Source organism: Oncorhynchus keta, chromosome 14 (assembly GCF_023373465.1).
Source record: "Oncorhynchus keta strain PuntledgeMale-10-30-2019 chromosome 14, Oket_V2, whole genome shotgun sequence".
NCBI classification, from domain to species: Eukaryota; Metazoa; Chordata; class Actinopteri; order Salmoniformes; family Salmonidae; genus Oncorhynchus; species Oncorhynchus keta.
The window spans coordinates 39,449,434-39,476,946 of NC_068434.1; the positions used below are offsets into that span (position 1 = coordinate 39,449,434).

The 27,513-nt window shown below is 42.5% G+C and overlaps 1 protein-coding gene and 1 long non-coding RNA gene across 2 annotated transcripts; one reads left to right on the forward strand and one right to left on the reverse strand.

Annotated features, from left to right (window-relative positions):
- Positions 1–1,543: 1,543 nt before the first annotated feature.
- On the forward strand, positions 1,544–25,700 carry LOC118393391 (max dimerization protein 1-like). Its single transcript, XM_035786031.2, has 6 exons — positions 1,544–3,679; positions 4,399–4,498; positions 12,179–12,208; positions 18,905–19,019; positions 21,443–21,602; positions 21,914–25,700. Exons 1-6 carry the CDS (start codon positions 3,613–3,615, stop codon positions 22,117–22,119), a joined length of 678 nt encoding a protein of 225 aa, XP_035641924.1. The 5' UTR covers positions 1,544–3,612; the 3' UTR covers positions 22,120–25,700.
- On the reverse strand, positions 3,899–18,148 carry LOC118393392 (uncharacterized). Its single transcript, XR_004827549.2, has 3 exons — positions 17,678–18,148; positions 5,659–5,838; positions 3,899–4,196 (listed from the first exon to the last, which is right to left on the reverse strand). It is a non-coding gene; the product is annotated as an uncharacterized LOC118393392 (long non-coding RNA).
- Positions 25,701–27,513: the final 1,813 nt, after the last annotated feature.

Sequence of the window (27,513 nt, forward strand, 5' to 3'; positions counted from 1 at the left end):
CTGTCTTTGCCAACAGGGAAGGAAGACCGATGGCGCAGTGTGTCCCAGAAGAGTAAATACAGGCATGCTGATTCATTGTCTTTAGAAACTACAAGAGGTGTTATGTGGTTTATCATTTCACAAATAACATTCAAAACTGCCCGCAAGTATTAGTGTAAATGCTATAATATAGACTGCATCTAGTATTCATAATATTGCATATGAGTGGGACTGCATATTCAGTTCTAGTCCTTCATGTTTGTGTCAGGATTTGGCATGGGTTGTTCCGGTTTTTGGTCACTAGATGCCCCCATTGTGCCTTTTGACCTTTTGTTTTCCCTTGATCCCCATTATTATTTGCACCTGTGCCTCGTTTCCCCTGATTGTATTTAAACCCTTTGTTTTCCTCAGTTCTTTGCTCTGTGTTTGTATGTTAGCACCCAGCCCTAGTACTCTTGTTGATCCCGGTGGACTCTCTTGTGGAATTCTGTTTTTTTTCTTTTCTTGTTTGTTTGTTTTTGAGTATCTTTTGAGGCTTTTTGTGCTATACCTTCCACCTTGTGGATTGACCTTTTTTGTCTTGGAGGATTACCTTTGTTCTTGTGGAATTCCTTTTGAGGTTGTGGAGTTACATGTTTTCCTGAAGAACTTCACTTTTTACTTCATTAAATACACCGTCTCAAGTACTGCTGTGTCTGCCTCATCTTCTGGGTTCTGCCGACTATTCGTGGCTCAATTGGTTAAGTGACTGTTTCTCACTCTGGAGACCCGGGTTCGTAACCAAGTCCTGACAGTTTGGCTATTCTTTATTTTCCATCACATTCTGGCCACCTGTAATTAAGTAGCATATCTTGTTGATGTATGCGCCAAATAGCATGGTTTGTTTATAAATCAACAGTTGCAACTGCAAGACACAAGGTCCTGGCTGATATTGAGCAGTCTGAACAGTGCTCATTCTCACTGGAGCCAATCACTTCTGCAGGTGTTTCTATACAGACGGATCGTCTCTCCTATTGGTGGATGATGATGTAATGTACAAGTGCTGCAAGGGTAGCAGTGATGTAACGTTCGCCCCTCTTTTCAGGCAGTACACGAACAGAAAAGGTGGATTCAACAGACCTCTGGACGTCATTGCTTGAAGTAGGATAAACAACAGACTCATTGTTACCTAAAACTAGCCTTGTGGTCTCTACTGTGACACTGTGTTTTTGTGATAAAGTAAAAAAAATCAATAATTGTATAGTCTGTTTATTTATTGACTCCCTGCATGGCATATCAATTCTGCAAATACTCATGTGACTGAATAAGTAAATGTTTCTGTAATATCAGTTTATTTATTTTAAGAATGAGCCTTGTTAACAACATGCCTGGGTTAATATGTGTTTCATAATGCATTTTAAGGTGTTTTTGATTCAGATTAAAAACTTAAATTCAGATCATGGCCCCTTCTCATATTTATGATTCATGTAAAGCAAACAAATTGTTGAAATGTAGTGCTCTAATCAAACCAAATCGAATGTTATTGGTCACATAAAAATGTTTAGCAGACGTTATTGTGGGTGTAGCGAAATTCTTGTGTTCCTAGCTCCAACAATACAGTAGTATCTAAAAACAATACACACAAACCTAAAAGTAAAAAAATGGAATCAAGAAATATATAAATATTAGATCGAGATGTGGGTTCTAAGTGGGATAGTTTTCAGCGCTGGAAGGTCTGATATTTTTTTTTTCGTTCACTGCTATAATAATGGTTTCATTCCGTTTGGTTCCTAGTGAATGCCTCCCATGTGATCTACCTTGCATGGCCAAAGTTCTTGTTGGTCTGTCTTAATCTTTCTCGCATACAAGAACAATTGCGTTCGAATGAAATAGATTTGATTCTGGGCATTTTGGTCCGACTCTGATGGAATATCTCAACTTAATCTTCCCAGAAGATCATCAATTATGGTCCTGTCAAGCATGCACATAATATATTTTGTGTAGTCTTGCCGCAACATATGCAATTCAACGCTGGCTTTTTCCCTCAAAGCTAGTATGCCAATTGCATAACCTGCTATGAATCAATCTACCAATCTAGTTTTCAAGCATATTTGGAGATTTCCAAGTGGTAAAAGGTGTTCTAACCTAAATGCAAATTGAATTAAGATCGGCTCTCCACTGTCAAGCTTTCTAGAATTAAATTGTTTTTATCAGTAATTTGTATGGTTAAAAATGCTTAATTACTTCTGCGGTCCAATATTATCTCATCAGGAAAACAAAGGTAACTGTCACTAAACGAGACAGACCAATAGTGGAACAGCATGTGAATTCCGCCAACCACTGATCTTGATATACGGCAAACAACACTGAGAAACCAATCACCGATGTACACAGCGAAAGCAGCATGTCCACGGGGCGTGGTCTTTCGCAGAAAAAGGGGTGTTGCCACCGCAGCTCGTGCGAGTTGTTGATAAATCGTGACCAGTCTCGGTGAGAACAACCAATGGTGGAACGCTAAAACACTTATTGGTGCCAACATTAGCGAAACAAGACTCCATTGTGGATCATGTATTGTAACAATGCTAGACTAGTGGGGGAGAATCTCAATTAAATACCCCTCGCGTCCTCTCTCCTCAAAACCCTTTGCATGAGCAAGTCAGAGATCGCTCTTACCTTATCTTTTGAGAAGGAGGAGAATGCAATTGCGATTTCCCCCTTAGGATATGATTGAGCCAAAATGGCGAAACATGTTGACCAGTCGCATATGACTCGGGGTATGTGATAGCCCTATTGGTTGAAGCGACAGTGGCTAGGTCCAATAAGAAATGCATTTACTATTTAGGGTACCCAATCGCATCGCAGCTCACAGAAGCTTTTTGGCAAAAAATACAGGAGTTAGTTTACCAATATAATTGCGGTCTGATCAACACTGTTGCAAGGTAGCAGGTTGGCTAGCCGCTCTTTTCAAATATTTTGTTAACTTATTTTTTGTGTCATCCTTTGCAGCATAACTAGCCCGCTTGTTACTACAGTATTTGAATTCGACAAGGCTGTTTTAACGTTGGATAGCTAGCTACATTCACTGGTTCGAAATTTCGAATAGACCAGACATCACATTTTAAAACGGGTTCATTTCTTTGCTGTGTCGTTAGATTCACACGCGAGCAAGAAAGCTATACCCCCCTGTGCGGCTAAGTTTAAACGTACTTTGTTTTTGAAAGCTATCTACTAATAACTAACTAGCTACCGGTTGTCATTTTTACTTTGTCAACAACAAGGCGTGACGTTTGGTTCAATACTAATTCTGCCTGCAAGATTTTTGTTGGTGACTTCCACGAACGTTGGCTAGCATTTACGTTAGCTTGCCATCACTGACAGCGATTGTAACCGCGAGCCAGCATCAGTCAAGCGAATTTGACAAAAACAACTTAGCCAATAAATAAGCTATCAAGCTGATCAGAGCAGTATCACAGCGATAACTGACTTCTGTTATCGATAAATTGCCTTGTGGGAGATAGTATATATCTAGCTTATTTTAATAATTACCAAAAAAACGTAATTGAACGTGAAGTAGTTAACGTTAACCCACAGAAGTAGTTGTGTATCCAAATTCAGACCCGAATTGTCATATTTTTTTCGGTGCTATTGTTGAAAATGGCGGCGATCGAAATGGTGCAGATGTTGATCGAAGCAGCAGAATACATTGATCGCAGAGAAAGAGGTACAGTAGTGATAACATTTTGCATTCTTATTTTTTTTAAATGAATGATTGCGTTAGTACTACGGTGCCTCAATTGCATTGCTGGTGGACGCACCTGTTATAATCAATTTGTCAGGTTGATTAGCTATAAATAATGTATTGATTATTATTGCAGACCACATATTATACAAGAATGCATAGCTAAGTAATTGCATTTAACTAGGCTACATCGACAAATAGGGGAAGCTGGCAGTAATATGTTCACAGCAACAACAAATGTACAGCAATAATTAGTCGACACTACCAGGGTATTTATCTAGACACTTTTTTAAAAGTATAGTGTTTGCAATCTTACTGAAATGCAAAAATGACCGTATTTTATAACAAAACATTTTTTTCCCACATTCACACGGTAAGGGTTCCTGCTTGCTTCATTGGATTTGATCTTGATGTTCTCTCCAAGCGACCCCTTCACTTCTCTGTTGTGGTTTGCCGGGTAGCTTGGTAGGGTTTACTCTAGTTCAGATGACATCATTGCCTGAAGGGGAAAATTAAAATGAATCGATATTTTGTACAAATTGTCTCATCTTACCTAGGCAAAAATACAGTATTCCCTCATCTAACATTTCTGTCCCTCATCAATTTTCATTGGAATGTGTATGGCTGCATTGAATGCATTCCTTGCACTGTTGAGAATTATAATGATGTGATTGACTTGTATCCTGCTCATTTATTTGCAGAAGCAGAACATGGCTATGCCTCCATGTTACCGTTCACCAGCAGCAAAGAGAAGGACAGCTCGAAACGGAAAAACAAAAGCAAGAAGAACTCCAATAGCAGGTAGTCCTTTGACTAACAGTAGTGTATAATCCCCTGTGAACTGTAGACCCCCTCAATGATTCAGCTGTAATGGCAAGATCAGTTTTTCAGAAAACAAGCAGTTTGTGCGGTCCAGTTTTGAAGCACCCCCTCATCATGATGTGTTATTCATCCATGTGCAGGCAGAGCCCCCCTCGTCCTACATTCACTCATGTAGTGAATGTCATTTAGGCGTGGTGGCACGGTGTAGGCATGCAGCACTGACAAAAACAACTAGACTTTACCAACTTGCAGGGGCTCTGTTGAGTTGTTTCTTTGCTGTCCATTGGGATTGTGTTCTGATCTTTAATGTTATGCTCTCAATTGGTCTGTTTACAGCCAATGATAATCTTTAACTGTATTATCATAATCTATAACAACCCAGTCCTTCTGAAACTCTATAAAACTGATGCTTTGAGTTTGTCTGTGTGTTTGTGCCTGTAAGTTTGCTTTGAGCATTTTTAATAGCATTTTGCCCTTGCAGTATCCCAGACAGGGAAAACATCAATCAGAATTAGGCAGAGTTAAGCAAGAAGCAACATGCAGTAGTGGGAATCCAAGCAGATTGAGGTTGATCAGGGTGTCCGAGGACAGACTGCAGCAGTCAAGCAGTTCATCCTGATCAACAGCTCTTCTCCTGGAAGGAAAGGATACCCTCGCCTGGCCAGCTGTCTGTTGTTATCCAGCTTACCAAGACACCTAGCTATGAAGAAACAGCCTCCTGCGGCAGTCTCCTACCTAACCCTGACAAAGATTAAGCAGTATGGCTGGGTGGCCGGGCGAGGCAGTAACTCGAGATAACTGGATATTAAATCTAAACTAGTAAGGAGGGGTCGCATGGATCTATTTATGCCTCCGTCTGTTGTAATAGGAACCTGATTCATATTAGATATTAGGCTACATAGGTAGTTTTAGCACTAGTCAAATGTTCATGTTAAATTCTAATGACTGTAGCAAAGTAGAATGGCGCCGGAGAGGATGACTGACATTTTACATGCTCCTAACCAACCATGTTATTTTGTTCAAATTTATGTATTTTTGCGTTTAACTTATTTTTTAAAACTTATTTTGTACATAATGTTGCTGCTACTGTCTCTTATGACCAAAATTAACTTCTGAACATCAAAACAGTGATTACTCACCACAAACTGGTAGAACCTTTTTCCTTTAACAAGTCCGACGTGAAGGATATACTGCTTTCCTGGGAACAGGCCCAAATCCACATCATTTGCGTGAAGAGAAGACGGACAAAAAGGGGGCGGAGATCGGGCTCCCTTCTGAGAATTCGTAGGCGAGCGAGTAAACCCCCACTGCCATCCGTTCTATTGGAAAACATGCAATTATTGGAAAATAAAATCAATGACCTACAAGCAAGATTTAATTACCAATGGGACATTAAAAAATGTAATTTCTTATGTTTCACCGAGTCATGGATGAACAACGGCATGAACAACATACAGCTGGTGGGTTTTACTGTATCTGCAGGATAGAACAGCAGCCTCTGGCATGACAAGGGGTGGTGGTCTATGTATATTTGTAAACAACAGCTGGTGCACGATATCTAAGGTAGTCTTGAGGTTTTGCTCGCCTGGGTATCTCATGATAAGCTGTAGACCACACTATCTACCTAGTGAGTATCTGTATTTTTCGTAGCTGTCTACATACCACCACAAACCGATGCTGGCAGTAAGACCACATTCAATGAGCTGTGTACCGCAATAAGCAAACAGGAAAATGCTCATCCAGTAGCGGCGCTCTTAGTGGCCGGGGACTATGCAGGGAAACACAAATCCGTTTATACCAAATTTCCACCAGCATGTTAAACTCTAGACCACCTTTACTCCACAAACAGAGACCTGTACAAAGCTCCCCCTAGCCCTCCATTTGGCATATCTGACCATAATTCTATCCTCCTGATTCCTGCTTACAAGCAAAAATTTAAGTAGGAAGCGCCAGTGACTCGGTCAGATGAAGCAGGTGCTAAGCTCCAGGACTGTTTTGCTAGCACAGATTGGAATATGTTCCGGGACTCTTCCGATGGCATTGAGGAGTACACCACATCAGTCACTGGCTTTCAATAAGTGCATCGACAACGTCGTCCACACAGTGACTGTACGTACATACCCCAACAAGAAGCCATGGATTACAGGCAACATTCGCACTGAGCTAAAGGTTAGAGCTGCCGCTTTCAAGGAGTGGGACTCTAACCCGGAAGCTTATAAGAAATCCTGGTATGCCCTCCAATGAACCATCAAACTGGCAAAGCGTCAATACAGGACTAAGATCCAATCGTATTACACCGTCTCTGAACGCTCGTCGGATTTGACAGGGCTTGCAAACTATTACAGACTACAAAGGTGACACAAGCCACCAGACGAACCAAATTACTTCTATGCTCGCTTCGAGGCAAGTAACACTGAAACATGCATGAGATCATCAGCTGTTCCGGACGACTGTGATCACGCTCTCCGCACCCGATGTGAGTAAGCCCTTTTTAAACATGTCAACATTCACAAGGCCGCAAGGCCAGACGGATTACCAGGACGTGTACTCCAAGCACGCTTTGACCAAGTGGCTGTGTGGTGCCATGACAACCTCTCCCTCAACGTGAAAAAAAAAAAAGGAGGACTGAGCACGCCCCCATTCTCATCGACGGGGCTGTGGTGGAGCAGGTTGAGAGCTTCAAGTTCCTTGGTGTCCACATCACCAAAAACTAACATGGTCCAAGTACACCAAGACAGTCCTGAATAGGGCACGACAAAACCTATTCCACCTCCAGGAGACTGAAAAGATTTGGCATGGGTCCTCAGATCCTCAAAAGGTTCTACAGCTGCACCATCGAGAGCATCCTGACTGGTTGCATCCCTGCCTGGTATGGCAACTGCTTGGCCTTCGACCGCAAGCTACTACAGAGGGTTGTGCATGCAGCCCAGCTTCCTGCCATCCAGGACCTCTATACAATGCGGTATCAGAGGAAGGCCTTGTCAGATTGTCAAATTGTCAGATTCCAGCCAGCCTAGTCATAGACTGTTCTCTCTACTACCGCGTGGCAAGCGGTACTGGAGTCTAGGTTCAAAAGGCTTCTTAACAGTTTCTACCCCAAGCCATAAATCTCCTGAACATCTAATCAAATGGCTACCCATACTATTTGCATTGCCTTCCCCTTTACACTGCTGCTACTCTGTTATTATCTATGCATAGCCGCTTTAATAATTCTACCTAAATGTACATATTACCTCGACTAACCGGTGCCCCCGTGCATTGACTCTGTAGCCCTGTATATAGCCTCGCTATTGTTATTTTACTGCTGCTTTTGAATTATTTGTTACTTTTTTTTTTTTTTTTTTTTTACTGTTGTTGATTAGGACTTGTAAGTAAGCACTTCACTGTAAGGTCTACATTTGTAGTATTCGGTGTATGTGACAAATACAGTTTTATTGGTTGTTTATGCCCCGCCCACCTCAGGATCTGTCTTGTTCAGCCATCTATTTGCTGTGTTTGAGCTGTGTAAAATCCCACCACCACATTGCGAGCAACACATTTGAGCAGTCTCCCTCTAGAGCGGGTTTACTGCAATTCTACACATTTTTCCAGAGAGGGACATTTGCTCTAACTAATTTCCTGCACTTCTACAAAATTTTCCATAGGATGGAGAGAAATGTTAGCAGTTTTATTTATTTTATTTTATAATTCTTTACCCCCTTTCACCCCAATTTTTGTGAAATCCAATTGGTAATTAGTCTTGTCCCATCGCTGCAACTCCCGTATGGATTCGGGAGAGGCAAAGGTCGAGAGCCATACGTCCTCCGGTACACGACCCTGCCAAGCTGCACTGCTTTTTGACACACTGCTTGCTTAACCCGGAAGCCAGCCGCACCAATGTGTCGGAGGAAACGCCGTACAACTGGTGACAGTGTCAGTGTGCATGCGCCTGCCACAGGAGTCACTAGAGCGCGATGGGACAAGAACATCCCGGCTGGCCAAACCCTCCCCTATCCCGGACAACGCTGGGCCAGTTGTGCATTGCCTCATCGGTGTCACGGCCAGCTGCGACACAGCCCGGGATAAAAACCGTCTCTGTAGTGACGCCTCAAGCACTGCAGTGTCTTAGACCGCTGCGCCACTCGGGTGGCCCTGATGTTTGCAGGTTTTAATATATCTGAGTGAGATAACAATCAATGAGGGCTTGACTGAGTTCTGCTAGTTGCCCATCCCTGGTCTAAATGCTTCTTACAGTGGCGATCAAGTTTTATAAATTGCATGGCTGGGCAGTGGATCTGTAAAAGTAGTAGTAGTGCGTTGCTAGGTAACAATGTAAATGCTGGCACTTTTTATGAATGTACTCTTCTCTCCTTTTTTTTCTCCTTCCCCTCTTTCCCCTTTTGTTCTACTGTTCACTCTTGGCAGTCAATGCTGCTTCAGTTCTTCCATTACAGAAATGGTCCTCTCCTCCTCTCTTACTTTCTCTCCCCTGCTCCCTGTGCACACAGAAACAGGCCTGACATACTATTGTGTTAGTGGACTAGACTCTAGACCTGTTTATTACACTCTATTATGAAGTCATGGAGAGTAAGATGTTGAATATCTATCTAATCATCTTATCATATTGGTGTTATGGCCTCTTGGACTCAGTTGAACATTTTGCCCAGGATGTCCTTAGCTCTCCGCCTTAGGACAACCAAGGGGAAACACTGACTGATTAGACTATATATAGCTAATGACAACAATGCAGCTATGTTTATCCTTATTCTAAAGCTCTTCCAATGTGTGTAGTACTACATAGCTGGAATACTGTGTAGCCTAATTCATTGCTTATTACATTGATCATATGACTGCTGTACTGTACACACAGAATCACTAGATTGTTAATCCCCATTCAAGTCAATAGGTCTGTAATGATTTGTTCTATTTTATAACTGTACGGTAATGCATGGGCTCCTCATGTACAGCATGCCAGGTAGACGGCACCTAGAGTAGAAGGGGGAGGTGGCCTTGTCCTGTACAGTAATACGACCTGGCAGAGGAGAGGAAAGGTCTCTGGCAGTGGCATGCCTCTCCCGCCCCCCGTCACATGGGAAATGGGTTACACTGGTAGCCCTATTCATATCCAAATCCTAGTCTTCTCTACCAGTCAGCTCTACTGTGCTGTCATATGAACTGTACTCTCTGGCTGGGGCAAGCAAGCACTTGTATTTGTGTTGTCTGTACTGCGTGGTTGATCTTTCGTAGGGGGTCCAAGGCTGTCGGGGTGCTGACAGCAGTCAGCTTGCAGAGTGCAGGTTGGTCTATTTTGGGACTGGAGGTTGGGGAGTTCCTGTGTAGTGGAGAGAAGAGGACTTTGCTACAGTCCCTCTGCCTAGTGCCCTTTCCCTCTCACCCCATTTGCAGATTCTTTATGAAAAAGAGACCTGGCCAGCTTCCTTGTCCTGTGTGGTGCTTGGAGAGAGGGGTGCGTGCGTATCTGTGTGCCCTTATCCTACAAGGGACTACAGGGCTCATTTCGGTAGAGCTGGTAGGACCATAGGCTGTTGGTGAACAATGCCGTTTACACTGCAATGTAGGAGGCAAGATGGCCACCAATACACAATCACTACATGACCTTTAAATCGTCTCTGTCCCTTTCTTTCTCTCTCTCTGTCCCTCCTCTTCCAACCGCTACTCTCTTTTCACCCTTTACTCACTCTGTAGCCTGGCTGGTACCAGGCAGCAGGCTGTTTCTAGTTACTGTTGCTAAGTCTACCCCCCCGGGCCTCTGTGTGTGTACACATGTGTGTGCCTCCTGAATTATTTTTATATACATACACAGTGGGGCAAAAAAGTATTTAGTCAGCCACCAATTGTGTAAGTTCTCCCACTTAAAAAGATGAGAGGCCTGTAATTTTCATCATAGGTATACTTCAACTTTGACAGACAAAATTAGAAAACAAATCCAGAAAATCACATTGTAGGATTTTTAATGAATTTATTTGCAAATTATGGTGGAAAATAAGTATTTGTTCAATAACAAAAGTTTCTCAATACTTTGTTATATACCCTTTGTTGGCAATGACAGGTCAAACGTTTTCTGTAAGTCTTCACAAGGTTTTCACACACTGTTGCTGGTATTTTGGCCCATTCCTCCATGCAGATCTCCTCTAGAGCAGTGATGTTTTGGGGCTGTTGCGGGGAAACACTGACTTCCAACTCCCTCCAAAGATGGGCCACTCCAGGACCTTGAAATGCTTCTTACGAAGCCACTCCTTCGTTGCCCGGGCGGTGTGTTTGGGATCATTGACATGCTGAAAGATCCAGCCACGTTTCATCTTCAATGCCCTTGCTGATGGAAGGAGGTTTTCACTCAAAATTTCACGATACATGGCCCCATTTATTCTTTCCTTGACACAGATCAGTCGTCCTGGTCCCTTTGCAGAAAAACAGCCCTAAAGCATGATTTTTCCACCCCCATGCTTCACAGTAGGTATAGTGTTCTTTGGATGCAACTCAGCATTCCTTGTCCTCCAAACACAACGAGTTGAGTTTTTACCAAAAAGTTATATTTTGGTTTCATCTGACCATATGACGTTCTCCCAATCTTCTTCTGGATCATCCAAATGCTCTCTAGCAAACTTCAGACGACTGGCTTAAGCAGGGGGACACGTCTGGCACTGCAGGATTTGAGTCCCTGACGGCGTAGTGTGTTACTGATGGTAGGCTTTGTTACTTTGGTCCCAGCTCTCTGCAGGTCATTCACTAGGTCTCCCCGTGTGGTTCTGGGATTTTTGCTCAACGTTATTGTGATCATTTTGACCCCACAGGGTGAGATCTTGCGTGGAGCCCCAGATCGAGGGAGATTATCAGTGGTCTTGTATGTCTTCCATTTCCTAATAATTGCTCCCACAGTTGATTTCTTCAAACTAAGCTGCTTGCCTATTGCAGATTCAGTCTTCCCAGCCTGGTGCAGGTCTACAATTTTGTTTCTGGTGTCCTTTGACAGCTCTTTGGTCTTGGCCATTGTGGAGTTTGGAGTGTGACTGTTTGAGGTTGTGGACAGGTGTCTTTTATACTAAGTTCAAACAGGTGCCATTAATACAGGTAATGAGTGGAGGACAGAGGAGCCTCTTAAAGAAGAAGTTACAGGTCTGTGAGAGCCAGAAATATTGCTTGTTTGTAGGTGACCAAATACTTATTTTCCACCATAATTTGCAAATAAATTCATTAAAAATCCTACAATGTGATTTTTCTAGATTCTTTTTCTCATTTTGTCTGTCATAGTTGAAGTGTACCTATGATGAAAATTACAGGCCTCATCTTTTTAAGTGGGAGAACATGCACAATTGGTGGCTGACTAATTACTTTTTTGCCCCAGTGTGTGTGTGTGTGTGTGTGTATATATATATATATATATATGTATATGTATGTATATGTGTATATATATCCTTCCTTCCTTCCTTCCTTCCTTGCCTTTAATCATTTTGTAGAGTTTAACTTCCCTGTTCTTTTTGGTGCTTCTTAAACTCCCACACAACACAAGCCTCTCCCTCTCTGCAATAACTCCCTGGTTGACTGCAGTGGTTGCGAACCGAGAGGGATCGTCTATTATTAAAGCACTTTACTGAAGCACGCTGAATCTACTGTGTGATGATGTGTAAGGACACTTTCTAACCTCTGTCTGTCTGTTCACAGATCTACACACAACGAGATGGAGAAAAACAGGTACGTTGAATCCCCACATCACTGTCTCTCTCTTAGCTCTGTCAGACCACCCTATTAGACATTGAATCTCTCCTCAGTCCCACATGGCTAGAAAGGAGTAATGAGAGTGAAATGAACAGTGCAGAATGCAGCTTATCCAAAAAGGGACTTACAGGCCTCATCCCTGGTCTCTTTGACCTCTACCTGGCTTTCCCTGGAGTCTCCCTGTTTCCATAGTCTCTCCCTGGAGGTGTCCCTGTCCCTCTGGTGTTCTAGGCAGGGTTTGAGTGGTGTTCTGGTTCAACCAGGGCTAATGACTCAGTGCGCAGGCAGACTGACTGAATAATGCATGGCTCTGGAGCTTAGGCCTGGGAACAGCAGCACAGCATGAGAGTGTGTGTGATTCTCAGGCTTTATAAGCCCGTACACATTCCCTTAACTGGAAGGAAGGCCGCCATCTCACTCCTGCTTCCTATTGCCTCTATCAATGTATCCCTCCTAGGTGTGTAACAGTTCACCAAAGCCCATGGTTAGGTTCGTATTGTGGTTTTGGGGTCAATGTTTGGTTCTGTTTCGGGACAGCAGGAAAATGAAATGCCATTCACAATGTTCAGCATACACAATGTTCCTGCCATTGTCTGTTGTGACTTGTTATGTTGGGCCTCAAGTTTCCACTCTTGATTTTGTGTTTGTAACCATGTGGGAGGTAGGAATTTACCAGTTGTGAAGTCGTAAATACCAGTTTGATCCGTTCATGTGATTTGAACTTGTTGAGAAATGCAGAGTTGGCTAATGGCCAACAAACTGCGTCAACCATAAACTAAAGGTACAGCTATCATGCCTGTAAACACATTTATAGATTTCAAAAACTACATTAATAGATTCCTTTTTTATAAATGTTTTGTTACATTTTAACTGGTGAAAATGCTGTTATAGAGGCCATTTACTTAGTAGGTGAAGTCCGAGGTCACCGTGTGGGTGCTGTTGATGGCAGACGAGTTTCCCTCTAGTAATTACCAGTTGGAGGGCCTTTCAAGTGGATTCCTGTTTCCATTTTGGTTACGAACGCACCATGACACTGCCTCTGTCAGTGGGGGCTTGTCTTTAGCACAGTACATCTCCCCTCTGTGGGTAATGTGATGGGCGGTCACTGTTAAGAAAGCGCAACACAGAGTGCATTGGTCAGTTCATTGAAGCTTTGGCTTTCTTTATATAGAGTGGCTACTACATGTTTGCTGAAATGAGTGCAAGATGGATGCTCGAGTACTTTTACGAGGTGCTGACTGAAACCAACCGATTCTCAACCACTGAGAATAGGCGCATATCTGTGTCAATAAACCAAAGACTGTAAAAAATGTTTAATCTATCGCTCTTGTAATTTCTTTGGCCCAGTCAGAATCAGCTGCCAAGGGCTGCAGAGGGGAGACAATGTTGTTTCTTTGCGTTTCGGTCTACTGTGGTGATGTCTGGGTAAATGTGACAACATATTTGAGGTGTTGGCAGCTGCGTAGGCTGTTATCGTAAAGCGTGGCGACATACTGTTAATGTTTTATCCACAACTCTCTGTCCAGCGTCGGTGTAATCTACTGGGAAGCCGTTCCCAAGCGAGATTTAAACGATGATGGAGGATCCTCCAATTCTGGCTTCTTGACCTCACCATTGTATAGAACTAGTTCCCAGCTGCGCCTCACAAAAGTACAGTTTTGAAATGCGGCAATTTTAAGATTGAAATGTTGATTTCCAACGTGCGCATGGGCTCTAGTTGTTTTAACGAAATGACCTGAGATGATTTTTTTCAGCTCAGATTCACTCGAAGCGTAGGCCTAGTGTTTTTGCTGTAAATATTAGTTTTATTTTTTCATTCAGGTTTACAGTGCGAACCGAACCAAGGTCCTCGTACCGAATGGTTCGGTATGAATAGGTGTACCCGTTATACCCCTCACACCACTGACAACGGGTATGACAAATATTCTACAAATTATAACCTGCATGGCCCCTTATTCCAACACACAAGATGGCAGTTATTGCAAGGCAGCATTTTTATTTGACCAGTGATGAAATACAAACACACTGCCAGCCAGAGGACGGTGAGACTCGATCTGACCGTCAGTCGTTGTGTGTGTCTAGATGGGCTCAATGTTTTCTACTGTTTTATGTTTGCTCAAATGAATCCCCTCCACCTACACTTCTACCACCCTGCCTCGGTCCCATGTCCTCTGTTGCAGTGAGTTCCGTAGCGGAGTCTGCCTGCTGGAGCTGGCCATCTGTGTAACCTCACTCCTCTCTCCACCACACCTTGTGCGTGCAAACTCATCCCCATAGAAATGGAATGTATGGATTGCATTACTGTCCTCATCCCTCTGCCTGGGGCAATTAGCCTGAGGTCAGAGACGGTACAGGAGGATGTTTTACAGGCCGCAGGGCAAGTGGAAGGCCTGCGTTCAGGAGGCCCGGTTGCCCGTGTAAGAGATCATGTTGTTTGGAGCGGAGGTAGTTGCACGTGCATGGTCTTGTCTCTGGTCTATATATTACACAACACTGAAATGTCTGGACAAGGGTTTCCGTTAGCCGGTAATGGCTGGCTTTTGTAATAATGTTTAAAAAATCCAACTGTTTGTTGCCGGCTAAATTGACTGAGAAAAAGGTAGGCAGGCTATCAGCACGTCACTCACCACTTTACAATGTGAGCTGGAGGCAGTATGCAAAAAAAAAAACATGCTTAATTGTTTGAAACCTGAATGTTTTACTTCCATATTATGAGGCATGTCTTAACTTACTTGAAAATCCGACCGTAGAAACATGGCAATTATTCTATACAGACTTCATAAGGGGCGCGTGAGTTTCAAGTTTGGGGAAAGATACAATATATTCTACTATTTCTACCTATCTTCCTGTTATGATTTTCATATGCACATTTTCGTGGTTTCATTTCAATAAAGTTTTTGTTTTTCAAAATCGTCATGGGGTTAATCATAAAAATCCTCAAATATTAAAGTCCAAATTCTACTAATGCGAGCGCACCAGCTTCTGCCATATGGACACATTGATACACTGTGAGTCATTGTCGGCTAAATAGCCTAAATGAGCTTCCATTTTCAAATAAGTAAAAAATACTTTAAAGCTGACACATTAAAAACAATAGAAATTATACTGGTGAAAATCCTGGTTCTTTCAATTACATTCATCTCTTTACAGCCAGTCTGCCTGCCTTTTTCTCTGTCTTGACTTGAGCCATACTAGTGAAGTGCAACATTGATTTGATACAATCAACTGGATCAGCTGAAGCTGTCTCTAGCGAACTTGCAACATTGTATCAACTAGTCTATTCGGCCCCCAGTTTTCTGTGCCAGTGAGTTTGGGACAGACAGGCAGGCTGTTGCGTAACGAAACGGTATTTTAATGATGTTTTCACAGGATATATGGGATTATCAGATGATGATGATGATGATGATATTTTGCTCTTGCACACCGAGACTTGGTGATTGTTGGAAAGACTTTTCAAATATCCTACTAGTTCCTCACAGTAGGCTATCATCCAGACTTTGACTTATTGTGTGAGGTGAAGGGAAAACGTAACAAGTTCAGCTTATCAGAGGTGGACGTGTTAACAGTCAGAAGTCAAACAGCCCCAAATGGGCATTTTCTTACATTTTATGCGCAGCAGGCCAAGTAGGCTGGTTCTAAGCGTGCTTGGGCGCGCACGCTCCCTCAACATGAACAAGACCGATAAACCAGGCCCTTGGTCATTGCTCACATGGAGCACTCGAGACAAAAGACAGTGAAAAAAGTCATAACTGATGGTTATGAAATAAACAAACTTGTTGCAGGCAAACAACGTTTCCACTCCGAGAATGAGAACCGGTAAATAACTGTAGGTGGAATTAGTAATACATAAATTAATATAACCAAATGACGGGGGATTAAGGGTACATTTACTATTGGTGACGTGTGGAATTTATGGAAATTAAGGGCAATCAATTCACACAACATATATTTTATATGCTTTTCACTGTCAGTCGCAACTCAATAATCAGCTAGGCTTTTTGCCACGCGAGCAGACTATGAAATAATATGCCATTTAGCAGACGCTTTTATCCAAAGCGACTTACAGTCATGTGTGCATACATTCTACGTATGGGTGGTCCCGGGGGTCGAACCCACTACCCTGGCGTTACAAGCGCCATGCTCTACCAACTGAGCTACAGAAGGACCAATAAGAAATCTTCCTCATATGCCATTTCGCTCCGTTTCTATTGGTTTTCATATCAACTTTCTTTCCTTGTCCAGAAGCCAAAAGCACAATCCTAGTCATATTACCGACCCATCCTAGTGGTTGCATCTTTAGATTCACCCTTTAAGTTCCTAACAGAGAATTGAATCTGTCACATATATTTCCCGCAAATTACATTTTGGCAAATGTTTTGAAAATGATTTCTTATTGGCTGCTTTATTACAGGAGCTGCATGCTCTGTTCAGATGAATTACCATAATCTAAAATGTGATTCCTGTCATTCTGAGCACAGTGGGTGGATGCCCTAATGGGTTTCACACCCAATGCATACGACTCTGGTAAATTTCTCAAATGGCCGTTAAATTCAAATCTTCCCGGTCACGTTGTCCGGTGCCACATTTTCCAAACGGAAACCCTGGTCTGGACTACAACGCTTGATGTTGTTGCTGGGATTTGTCAAAAGGCTAAGGTACAGGCTCACAGAAATATAGGCTACATGAACACAGACCCATAAACAGTCACCCCATTGATACGTTGTAAGTGTATTCATCCCTGGAATAGCCTGGTTTTTGTGTCCTTCCTACCACACCCGTACAGTCCTGCCATTCAGTCACACCTAGTGTTGAAAAGAGGGGTTATATAAACTTTCTAAGTTTACCAGTAAACTACCAGAATGTTGCTATCTTTCAAGGATTTCATGTCATCTATCACAAGACATCTAGTGGCTCATTTGGGTACTTACGGAAATTGCAGACACCTGTGATATATCTCTGACCTTATCACATTTAAAAATGTATGAAATAATGAAATACGGTGATATAAAAATATGACAAAGATGTAAAACATTTAACTAAATATAAATCAACTTACTGAATATCATTGGTGTTTATTGAGTTTCAACATGAAATGTCTTTTCTTTTTTGCACTGTTAATGTCTTGGTGTCAAACTGATGGCAGTTGTGGTCAACAACAAAAAGAGTTGCAGAGGTAAATTAAAATAATGCCATTCTTGATTAGATGCTTTTTTTTTCATTAATTAGGCAAGTTCCCCTTAGACCATATGGTTCATCTACTAGAAACTCATGGACAATATGGACATGCATATAAAAAAAAAAAAAACCTTATTCAAGTCTAAGTTGCGATAGATTCTGCTAATTTCCAAAACTACTGAAGATTCTGGTAACTTTAGTTAATTACCAGTAGCTTTGTAACCCTAGTCAGACCACATAACACCGGCTTAGTACTGTAGGCCTGCTTACCGTAACATGCATGACACTGCCCTCTCGTCAGTTGACATTGTTTAACAAACATTAGCCTCCCTGTACATCCTGATTCTATCACAACAGAGCTCCTGCTCGGACATTATGTCATGCCAGTTTCCTGCCCTTTTGGAATTGTTCATATTAAGCTAAGCTTTAGGCTAGCAGAGGAACCCACCTGGATATGTCCCACCCACTCTTATGTACTTGTTTATCTACACTGTGTGTGTTGGCTGTGTGTGTCATGTTGGCTGTGTGTGTGTGTGTGTGTCTCTCTCCAATGAACTTTAGAATATTCTTTAGTCATTCACACTGCAGTTGGAATGGATAAACACATACTATATAATCTCTCTGCAGTACTCCCAGTACTAAATATTCTTCATATGCCTAGCCTTGAGCTACAAATAGCATTTCAGATGTTCTCAACTATCCCACGTTTTGTTTTCAATTAAACTTATCCCCACTCATGCGGTGGCCTTTGGTATGCACATTTTAGTCATTTGGCATACAGTCTTATCCAGAGCATTCATCTTATGATCGCTATACACACCTGCAGTAAATAGTGAGGTCATGCCCCTTGTCTGCGTGTGTGCATGTAGCAGCCTCCAGTTGGAGGTGTGATGTGTAACGGGGGTCATGTGGTCACCCATCAACACCCACTACTCCCCTTCAGCTGCCAAGCCGAGGGGGATAATAAAGAGATCTCGGGCAGCTTAATGTAAATGTTGTGATCACCAGGCAGGTGCAGGCCCTAGGCAGACAAGTGTTTGTGGATGAAAGTGATCTCTTTCAGGGGTGAAATGACTGCAGGAGAGCTACAGGGAGCTAGAGATCTGACACCATATGAGGTGACCAATGATGTCTGAGGGGGTTTAAAGGCCCAATGCGATCATTTTTCATATCAATATCATATTTCTGCGTAACAATTCTTAGTTTTCCATTAACATTTTCAAACTATTTCTCAAGAATTTAGCTGGGAGTGGTCTGAGTGGGGAACTGAAAGCTAGCTGTTATTTGCAGAGCTATATTAACCAATTTGTGGGCTGGTGACATCACCAGGATTGCCTGGTTGAAAATACACTCAGGAAATAACTTTTTTTTCCTGTGTTAGTTTCATCAGCTGTTGCAGAATATGATACAAAGCACAGTGAAAAATTGAATTTAGGCGGCACGGGGCCTTTTTTATAGGGAGCTGATGAAATGATGCATCTCTCTCTTTCTCTCCAGACGCGCACACCTACGGCTGTGTTTAGAGCGACTGAAATCCCTCGTTCCATTGGGACCAGACTCCAACAGGCATACCACGCTCAGCCTGCTGATGAGGGCCAAGAAACACATTGTGGTGGGTGATGGTGGGCGGAGAAGTAATGAGAAATCAGTTTCAAGTGTTTACAGTTTCAAGAGGGCAATTTATTCTACCATTGGAAGAGGGTAATAAACGGTGCCACTTTGTTTCTGCCTCAGCCAACTCCCTTTTTACTGTCATGGCAACGTTTGGCGTGGTTACAGCCACAGAGTTGACTAAAATAGAAAGAAATATGTTACCATGGAGACCCTATTAAATTACTAGAGGGAGCTATATAATAAACCCTTAGTTCCAGAAAGGGGTGAAAATGGCAGCCATGTTGGTCTGGGAGAAATCCAAACCAATCTAATTGGAATGAATGGCAGTAGAGGCATAATCCTGATTTTACTTATGTAGGAAAATAAAAGGCATATGATATGATATTGTGAAATTGTGTAATAGAATTATCGTCAATTTAAAAACAAAATATTGTCAAATCATGGTTCATACAGGTTTTATACAAAGTTTCTGTATAAGTAGCCTCTAAAATATGTGAATAGACCATAAATGTCTCCATTGTGTTAGGACTCAGACAAGTATAGATATCTTATCAATGGATTTCTGCTAGTGTATGGCTGTGGATTGGCTGCATCGTTTGAATGGTATACCTTGCAGTTAATTTGAAAAAATGAATGGGCTCATTCCTCAAACTGTCTGGCTAGCTAACAAACGGAGTGCAGATAAATTCTTCAAATGCATTGTTTTACATTATCTTATCGATGCCCTGGCAAACCATGGTTGACCAACTCCCACTGGCAAACTACGGTTGACCAACTTCCCTGACCAAAATGGCTGACTTTTTATACCATCATAAGAAGGTTCAAGTTAATTCTAGTATTCTAATTCTATGTCTGTTACCCTCGTGGTCTAGAGGGTGATTAGTGTAGTGCTAACTCGGGTGAGCGACGAGTGTACATCAGGTAGAGTAAAGCGGCACCTGGTAAAAACTAAACCCTGCATCACACCAGGAACCAGGGTTTACCTACCTTGTAGACTAGACTGTTGAGGAACCTGTCTATGGTTAACTATGTGTGGTTGGTTAGTGCCTTCAGAAAGTATCCACACCCCTCGACGACTTCCGCATTTTTGTTGTTGCAGCATGATTTTAAAATGGATTAAATTGAGATTTGTCACTGACCGACACAATACCCCATAATGTTTACAAATGAACAATGAAAAGCTGAAAAGTATTTAGTCAATAAGTTTTCAACCTTGTTATGACGAGCCGAAATGCGTTCAGGAGTGAAAAGTTGCGTAAGCCACAAATTGTATGTATTCACTCTCTAATAGTGTTTTAACATGATTTTTGAATTACTACTTCATCCCTGCACCCAACCCATACAATTATCTGTAAGGTCCCTCAGTTAAGCAGTGGATTTCAAACACAGATTCAACCACAAAGTCCAGGGACATTTTCCAAAGCCTAGCAAAAAAAGGCCACATATCAGTAGATTTATATAAAGCAGACACTGAATATTCCTTTCAGCATGGTGTAGTTATTAATTACACTTTGAATGGAATATCACTACACAGATAATGGCGTCCTTCCTAACTCTGTTGCCGGAGAGGAAGGAAACCGCTCAAGGATTTCACCATGAGACCAATGGTGACTTTAAAACAGTGTTTAATGGCTCCTCAATTCTAACTTAATTGACAAAGTGAGAAGGAAGATTCCAAAACATGCATCCTGTTTGCAACAAGCAACTAAAGTAATACTGCAAAAAAATTATGTTTGTGGCAAATCAAATACAATTACTGAGTCCCACTCCATATTTTCACGCATATAGTGGTGGCTGCATCATGTTATTGGTATGCTTGAAATTGTTAAGGACTGAGGAGTTTTTCAGGATAAATAAAGAAACTGAGTGGAGCTAAGCACAGGCAAAATCCCAGAGGAAAACCTGGTTGTCTGCTTTCCTCCAGACACTGGGAGATAAATCTAGGGTGAGACCTGAAAAATTGGAGTCTAGCCATAATCAACAACCAATTTGACAGAGCTTTTTTGTTAATAATCATGTGCAAATATTGTATAATCCAGGTGTGGAAAGCTTTTAGAGACACCCAGAAAGACTCACAGCTGTAATCACTGCAAAAGGTGTTTCTACAACATGACTCATCGATGTGAATACTTATGTAAATAAGATTTGTTTAATTTTCAAAACATTAGCAAAAATGTCTTAACATTTTTTCACTTTGTCATTAGTATGAGGCATTGTGTAGATGGGTGAGAGAGAGAGAGAGAGAGAGAGAATCTGTCTCTGACACAACAGAATGTGGAATAAGTCAAGGGGTACGAATACTTTCTGAAGGCACTGTACATACCGAGGTCAGAGGTTGCAGGAGGGCAAAAGGCAGCTGTCACAAGAGCGCACACACAAAGTGAGGGCCAGTGTCTATTGCTGTATGTGTGTCTGCTGTAGAGGTTGGAGGAGAGCGAGCGGAGAGCCCAGCATACCTTAGACCAGCTGCAGAGAGAGCAGAGGCACCTGCAACGGCGTCTGGAGCAGCTGGGGGTGGAGAGAACACGCATGGACAGCACAGGATCCATTGTCTCCTCCGACAATCCTGACTCAGACCAGGGTGAGCACACAAGGGAATCCCTCTCCTACATTACAAACTGAACTGGGATCATTAATGCTTTGTGGAGGTTTATAGTATAGCGTGTTTTTTTTTTTTTCTTCATTTGTCAAAGTTTCACGTTTTTACATCAAAGTACACTATAATACAATGTAAAGGTGTCCATTCTCTTCCACCAATCCTTCCGCCCTTCTTTAGTGATGGGGCTTTATGTAAACCAAAGTTATTGAATTTGAATATTAGCTCAGTAGAGAAAGCATTGATTGGGCTGATTGTGGTACCTGCATAATATTGACCTGTGTTGTGTGTTGCAGAGGAGGAGCTGGATGTGGATGTGGAGGGGACTGACTACCTGCTGGGGGATCTGGAGTGGAGCACCAGCAGTGTCAGTGACTCTGATGAGCGGGGCAGCCTGCGTAGCAGCTGCAGTGACGAGGGATACTCCAGCGCCAGCCTGCGCCTGCGCATGCAGAACCAAAACACTCAGGAGAAGGCCGAGCAGCTGGGCTGCAGCCTATAAGAGCACAGCCCTCAACCTCTGACCCCAGCCCCCATCCAATCCCATCCCTCTGTCGTCCAGTTAACTCCCGCCCTCCAACCAGTCTCTGCCAATCAGACCTCACTCCCAGCAGGACTGGCCTGTTCTGACCAAGCCCCTCCTCCTTTCCAACTGTATTCCACCTCTTTCCCCCCTGAAACCCCCAATGCAACACCTCTTAGACACACCCACCGTCCTATCTCAACCGTCCATCGGCCAACCAAAATGGAGGATCAGTCTGTGGCACTGCCCAATCAGAGCTTTTTGATGAGTGGGATTAGGAAGATAAGACACTCCGTCCGTCCCTTTGTGTCCACCAGCCTGCCCCCTTCCTTCTGTCCTTCCTTCCTGCTCTGCTGTCTGTTTCAGTGCAAGAGCCAAGTAGAGGTGACTGACTTTTCACATCCATGCAGTGTCCCCCTTCCAGCGTCCGAAAACTTAAGACAGCTAGAGAATGTGATTACAATACCACACCTACACCCCACTGCCTCTCTCTTGTTCAGAAGCCATCTGAAGCAATCCAGTCATGATGAGAACCCCTCTCGACCCCCAGCTCTAAATCCCATCTCGCCCATTTCTCCCATGAGACTGGCCCCTCCATAGGTGGTGGTCGTAGTACAGACAGCAGAGCTGTGCCACCTGACTAACCAGCTGACCAATCACAGCATGGTATTTTGGAACGGAGTATAGGAATGGATGGTCTTGGTCAAAGAGCTGTGGCGTGGTCATTTTAAACAATCTACACTGCAGCTATTGTAGTAATGTTATCAGGTGTAGTCTTTCAGTAAGTCTTTATGGTAAATAATCGTCTACCTGCACTTTCCACGTGAAGCCTCACTGGGAGTTCTACGACGCTAAGCACGGCTGTGACGTCATCCATGTTCCACAACCTCTTCGTTGTTGTGGTCGGCAGCAATACATCCATCCCTCTCTTCTCTACCAGGCTTAGCGGCCGGATACATACCCCCATGTTTATGGCTCTTATGGGGTGGGGGTTATTAAGATGTAATTTTTTTGTCCACACCTGCCATTTCAGAATTTTTATGATTTGGGGGGGTAGGAAAAAAACACATGTGCAGCATGAGATTAAGGGGTGGGGTGATTGGGGTTAAGGCAACTTGTACCTTCCTCTCTCTGATGACGGTGGCGTCTAGCTTGTGTTTTAATGTACGTGTCTGTGTTGCTGCTGGTCACGCACTGTAGCCAGTGGTCATCACTTAAATGTGTCTGAAGGGAAGTCGCACAGACAGACCGTACATTAACTGTTGAAATAAACCAGTAAAGAGATTAAAGCACATTCCATGTTAGAGAGAAAGTAAGGTGTGTTAGTAGAGAATTACCTTCGCCCATATTTATGAGGGAGAGCGTTTTGCAGTTTTAATGACAGGAAGGATCTAGCTATCAGCTTCAGGTTACCCACAAGCAGAACACAACCGATTTGCTGACTTGCTTTGCCTTTCAGTCAAAACACAGAACAAGGAAAGTCAACGTCTATTGAATTAGAGCAGAAAGGTTACTGTACACTAAATATCTGCCTGGCCTATAGAGCTATTTATTATTTTAGCAAAATGTAGTCATGTTTATGTAAATAGTTGACACAGAAAGAGCTCTATGTATATTGAATAAAACATATTTATATTATATCTAAATATATAAATCTATTTAATTAGTTATCGCTTTAGTTATGTTATTCTTGTGAGGTTTTCTATGTGTGGTTGGTTTGCACAGCATAGTCAATCCATAGCTTTTTAGAACTGTCTTTTGTGCCTATAGACTTTTGTGTCCTTTCAGAAATTGGCACGGTGCTCCGAGAAATGAATGAAATGTTTTTTGTGGTTGATTTATATTTTTAAATAATAAACATCCTCTGTCAATAGGAAAATAATTTTAATTAATATAATAATAATAAAAAAAATGAATATAAAAATGTATATAATTTAAGAGGAGCTGGTGTTGGTGCTTTGGCATTGCTGTGACGGTGGGAAGCTACAGTGGGGTTTCACCCTTTGTGCCTGAGAGCCTGAAACAAAATGGCTCCTTGACCCAAGAGATTATAACATAGTGTAGCGAGAGAAGGAAATGGTGGGTTCAATAACCTGGAGAGGCTTGCAGTTGCGGTTGGATGTAGTTGACTTGCCTGTAATCTATCTCCTGCGCTGTTGCAGCACAATGGCGAACCTGGAACCTGTCACATGCAGAATCTCGTTAGAATGGGAAGATGGTCGATACACAGACAAAAAAAATATAGGATTAGGGTTGTTTAGTGTCGTTTGTGGAATGCTGCACTTCTGTGTCACTTAAAAAAAAGGTATCCAAAAGGAGAGGAACGATAGCCCTGCCAGAAGGGGATTGTTGTGAATTGAGCCCCCGGCTGAGACTGGTGTTATGGGGCAGGTGTGTGTGTATGTCCCGTCACTGTCTTCAGAGAGAAACTATAAGGGTTTGGGAGAGGGAGGGTTGTTTTGAATGGGGGATAAAAATGGCACTTCTATGGATGTTTTTAGTTGTTTACAAGTTGTTGTTTTTTTAAATCCCACCTCTTCAAAGAAGACCTCATGTATTATTAAAAGATCGAATGGGATCTTAAGCACTTACAAATTCATAACATATTGTATGAATTGGAATTCGTAACATACGAATTGAGAAGGGGGAAAAAAAGATGACGTGCACAATTTTCTGGGACCCGTTTTGTCTTGAGTGCTACTTTCAAAACTACTGTTTGAAAATATAGGAAACCTCTGTGGCATCACTTTAACCTAAGCATTGTCTGTTATTCGGGGGCCACACACTTCTCTGTCCATGGCCTGTTTTCTGTGTCTTCCACTCCGTGTGTGAATGTGGCTCCCATTGAGAAGAGATCCTGACTAATTTCTATGGTGGTTCCCCCCCTTCCTCCCACATGCTGTTGGCCAGCCACCATGGTGCAGAGGGAGCCTGAGGGAGTAGACTGGGCTGTTTGTACAGTATAGCTGCAGCTCTCCTACCTCCCTGTATTACACTCTAACACCCATGGTGCTTCAGCATCTGCCTTGAGCAGGTGTGGATTCTTAAAGAACAAGCAGATCACTGCAGTTGGCTTCTGTGTAGTCCTGTGTAAGCTATATGGGATATCACCCTAGGAATTAAAAAAACAAACATGTGTGTGTATATTTGGGTTAGGTTCGTACGAAGTGGCTTAAGCCTTAAAACAGACAACTGTAAGAGAACCATAGTAAAGTATATTATATATGAATGTATATAATGTAAGTATAGACGTGTTATTACAAATGTCATTATTTTCATTGTAACTGTCTCGGGTGTGTTGCTCTCCCTCATACGCGCACACACGTTGTCATACACGCACGTCAGAAAAAACGATGGCTTAAGGGTTGGTTCAACTATTTAAAAAGGTTGACGTTTTGTGCACTTCCATTTTAGAATTGGGGAATTTGAATATTGACTTTAAAAGAAAGCACTTAAACATTTCGGAGAGAGAGGGAAAAAATGGGGAAATGTGGAGCAGTCATTTATATTTGCCAGTGATATGAAAGGAATAAAATCTCCCAACCTTGTTTACCTAGCTACTTTCCTTGTCTTTGTATTTATGACTTGGTCTGATGATTTGAAATATGTATTTATCTATGATTATGCTGATAGCAGATATGTCTGTCTTACCTTTTAATTGAATACTCAGGCTGTAAGTTACTCTGGAAAAGGGTGTCTGCTAAAGGACCAAAATGTAATGTAAATCTAATGCGGAGGACATGCCTCTAGTACCTATATTCTATAGTAGCAATAATCAGCTTGGGTTTGAGACCTTTTCAATGTGGAATGATGTCAGACAGGAAAACAAAGCCATCATCTTGGGAGGTAATCAAAGCTAGCTCTGGCAGGCAGAATAACTAATTTCTGACAGTAATCTCCTGCCTAAATCCCTGGTATGACCAGATAAGTCTGCAGCTGTTTAATAACCAGGAGATGGAGAGAGGAGAGGAGGGAGTGATGGAACCTTGATCGGTATCCTTCCTCTCAAGTCTGTCGTCCTTTTGCTTACTGCTAAAGCACACACACACACACACACACACTGGTACGCACACACACTTGCACATAGTCACAAATGACACATGCAAAGCAATTTCTATATTTTGGCACCTTTATGATGCAGTCTGTCCTTGTCTGGCTGCCAACTCAGCGGGAGGAAGATGGAGAGTGCAGTGTGGATATTCTACTATGGATTCCTGTTCTTACACCCTCTGATATGATTCCAGCACGCCTTTGACCCTTCTCCTCCCTGGTGACTGAAATGAGTTATTCTTCCAGGATCTAATTCAGACTGGAATAATATGTGTCCAGGTCAGTCGATGAGATGCTCACTGCTTATAACCTACTGGCCAAAGGAAATCTGAAGTGGAGGTCCTTTGTAGCTCGTTGGTAGAGCAAGGTGCTTGTAATGCCACGGTAGTGGGTTTGATTCCCGGGATCAGCTATACATAAAATGTATGCCGCATGATTAAATCGCTTTGGATAAAAGTATATGTTAAATTATTATATTATTGAATACTTTTTCACTCCAGGTTTATTCTGTTCTGAACTAATATAGCAGAAGAAGCATTGGTGCTTTACAGTATTTTGACGTGACCTGTTTGACCCCCCATATCCCCCACTTTGACCCCCCACACACACACACACACACACACTTCAGGCGACATTCACCTCAGGCGACATTCTTGAAGGGGGGTGAGTTTACAGGGGATATTCTTGAAGGGGAGTGAGTCTACCCTCCCAATAGGTGGGAGGTCCAGGGGGGGTTAAAAACAACTGTCAAGGAAACCTTGAATATAATATAGGCTCCAAACAAAAGACATGAATGGACAGTCTTTGAATGCCATCAGTGTCATTGTCTCATGGGGCGTACGTGTTTTGCATTGCAGTTCTGACCCTAAATGCTTTCCCACAACACTACGCTACCTGATATAGTATTGTCTTTGTCATTGCTGCAATAGCTGGAATAGCCTACTCTCTACTTGCATCTGTTACTGGTTTGCAGGTCCACTATCGTGTCAGTGTATTGATGACAAGTGTACAAAGATGGCTTTATCATTGACGTGTGTGCATGCCACGACAAATGTGTGTGTGTCTATATTCTGTCAGTGGGATCCGAGTCCCTGTGACCCCTGCATCCCCCTGGCTGTCAGATTAGGCAAATCCATCAGTTTATCCCAACCCTGCAGACCCAACGAACCACAACCTTTGCGCACACACACACACACACACACACACACACACACACACACACACACACACACACACCTGGGCCCGAATAACACTTTGCAATACAATTGCAACATGCCCTTGGGAAATAAACATTGAGTGCATTTATGTACTTTGAATCACCAC

Bases quoted from the DNA above. Each gene is read 5' to 3' on its own strand.
- LOC118393391 (XM_035786031.2), top strand. From the start codon at position 3,613: ATGGCGGCGATCGAAATGGTGCAGATGTTGATCGAAGCAGCAGAATAC. The intron at 12,209-18,904 runs GTACGTTGAATC...CTTTCTCTCCAG, and splicing joins AACGAGATGGAGAAAAACAG to ACGCGCACACCTACGGCTGT. The intron at 19,020-21,442 runs GTGGGTGATGGT...TGTCTGCTGTAG, and splicing joins GGGCCAAGAAACACATTGTG to AGGTTGGAGGAGAGCGAGCG.